The sequence below is a fragment of the Mastomys coucha genome, chromosome X (assembly GCF_008632895.1).
Source record: "Mastomys coucha isolate ucsf_1 chromosome X, UCSF_Mcou_1, whole genome shotgun sequence".
NCBI lineage: Eukaryota > Metazoa > Chordata > Mammalia > Rodentia > Muridae > Mastomys > Mastomys coucha.
In genome coordinates, this window is record NC_045030.1 from 60,506,087 (window position 1) to 60,507,195 (window position 1,109).

At 39.9% G+C, this 1,109-nt stretch overlaps 1 protein-coding gene across 1 annotated transcript in view; it reads right to left on the reverse strand.

Moving 5' to 3' along the window:
* The window catches only part of Map7d3 (MAP7 domain containing 3), a 27,810-nt gene that overhangs the window by 13,668 nt on the left and 13,033 nt on the right, over positions 1-1,109 (reverse strand). Inside the window, exon 7 of the mRNA XM_031364090.1 lies at positions 7-86. Within this exon, the coding sequence (XP_031219950.1) occupies positions 7-86 (80 nt within the window). The remainder of the gene's footprint in view (positions 1-6; positions 87-1,109) is intronic.

A 1,109-nucleotide genomic window follows, 5' to 3' on the forward strand; every position in this document is an offset into this window, starting at 1 on the left:
TGATGGTTTACAGAACATAGCAGATTTTAGCTCATCACTAGTAAACATTGGTACACTAACATAGCGGACAAAATATTTGGTCGTGCCTAGAAGTGAATGAGGACACAGTAAATTCCACATAGTACGAACAGAGAAAAGTGGCTGTTTAATATGAAATTATAGGAATTTCACACAAAATAGGAATTGTTAAGTAGAATGTATCAAAGACATAAACTGGAACATCAAAAATTTATTGTTATAGATGCAACATCAACAGAATTTCTGTAATACCAGTGGTTAACTACAAATGAGAATAAGCTGGCCTATAAAGTGCATTCCTATTCAAACCATATTGCATTTCAAAATCTATGCCACATTTTAAAAAAGATTTATTTTTATTTTATGTGCATAAGTGTTGTAGGATATTTGACTATATACTATGAACACCGAGATTCTGTTTCTAGTTGTGGTCTTGCCTAGTCCTTAGCACACACCTTTAATCCCAAACAATGAAAGTAAAGTTAGTTTGTAGAAGGAAATAGCAAAGTTTAAAAGTGATGTCTAATTGAGTGGCAGACAAAGTAACAAATCAAAGAAAGATCTGACAGAATAGGATCTGTCCAACTCTCATGAAACGAGAGAGGAAAGGGAAGCTACTTGAGGGGCACTGCAGAGAGGGGGAGGCAGTTTTACCAGGGCAGCTGGACTGAGACAGGTTGCAGAAAGAGAACAAGCTAGACACAGGTGAAGACAGAATGAGCTAGAGTATTGAGGACACAGAAGATTAGAACAGATGGCTAAAGTTGGTATGAGGCCAAGTGGAGCAATTCAGGAAAGGCTGAGAGAGAGGCCAGATTAAATCAGTCAGCTTGGAGAGAGAGTGTGAACCAGAATACTGATTTGAGCCAGCCAGTCAGAGCTCAGACATAACTAGGAAGGGGTGAGCAGCAAGTTTCAGAGGCTGAAAACATTCTAGGCCTAGATTAGATGGTATGGAGGCTAGAAGCTTCCAGGACTAGGCCTAGGGTAGCAGACTGAGGCAGTTAGCCTCAGAGACAATAATTACTTCAGGCAAATTAAAGATACTTTTACACATGAGTGTTGCCTCTCTCCCTCCCCCCTCCCTCCCC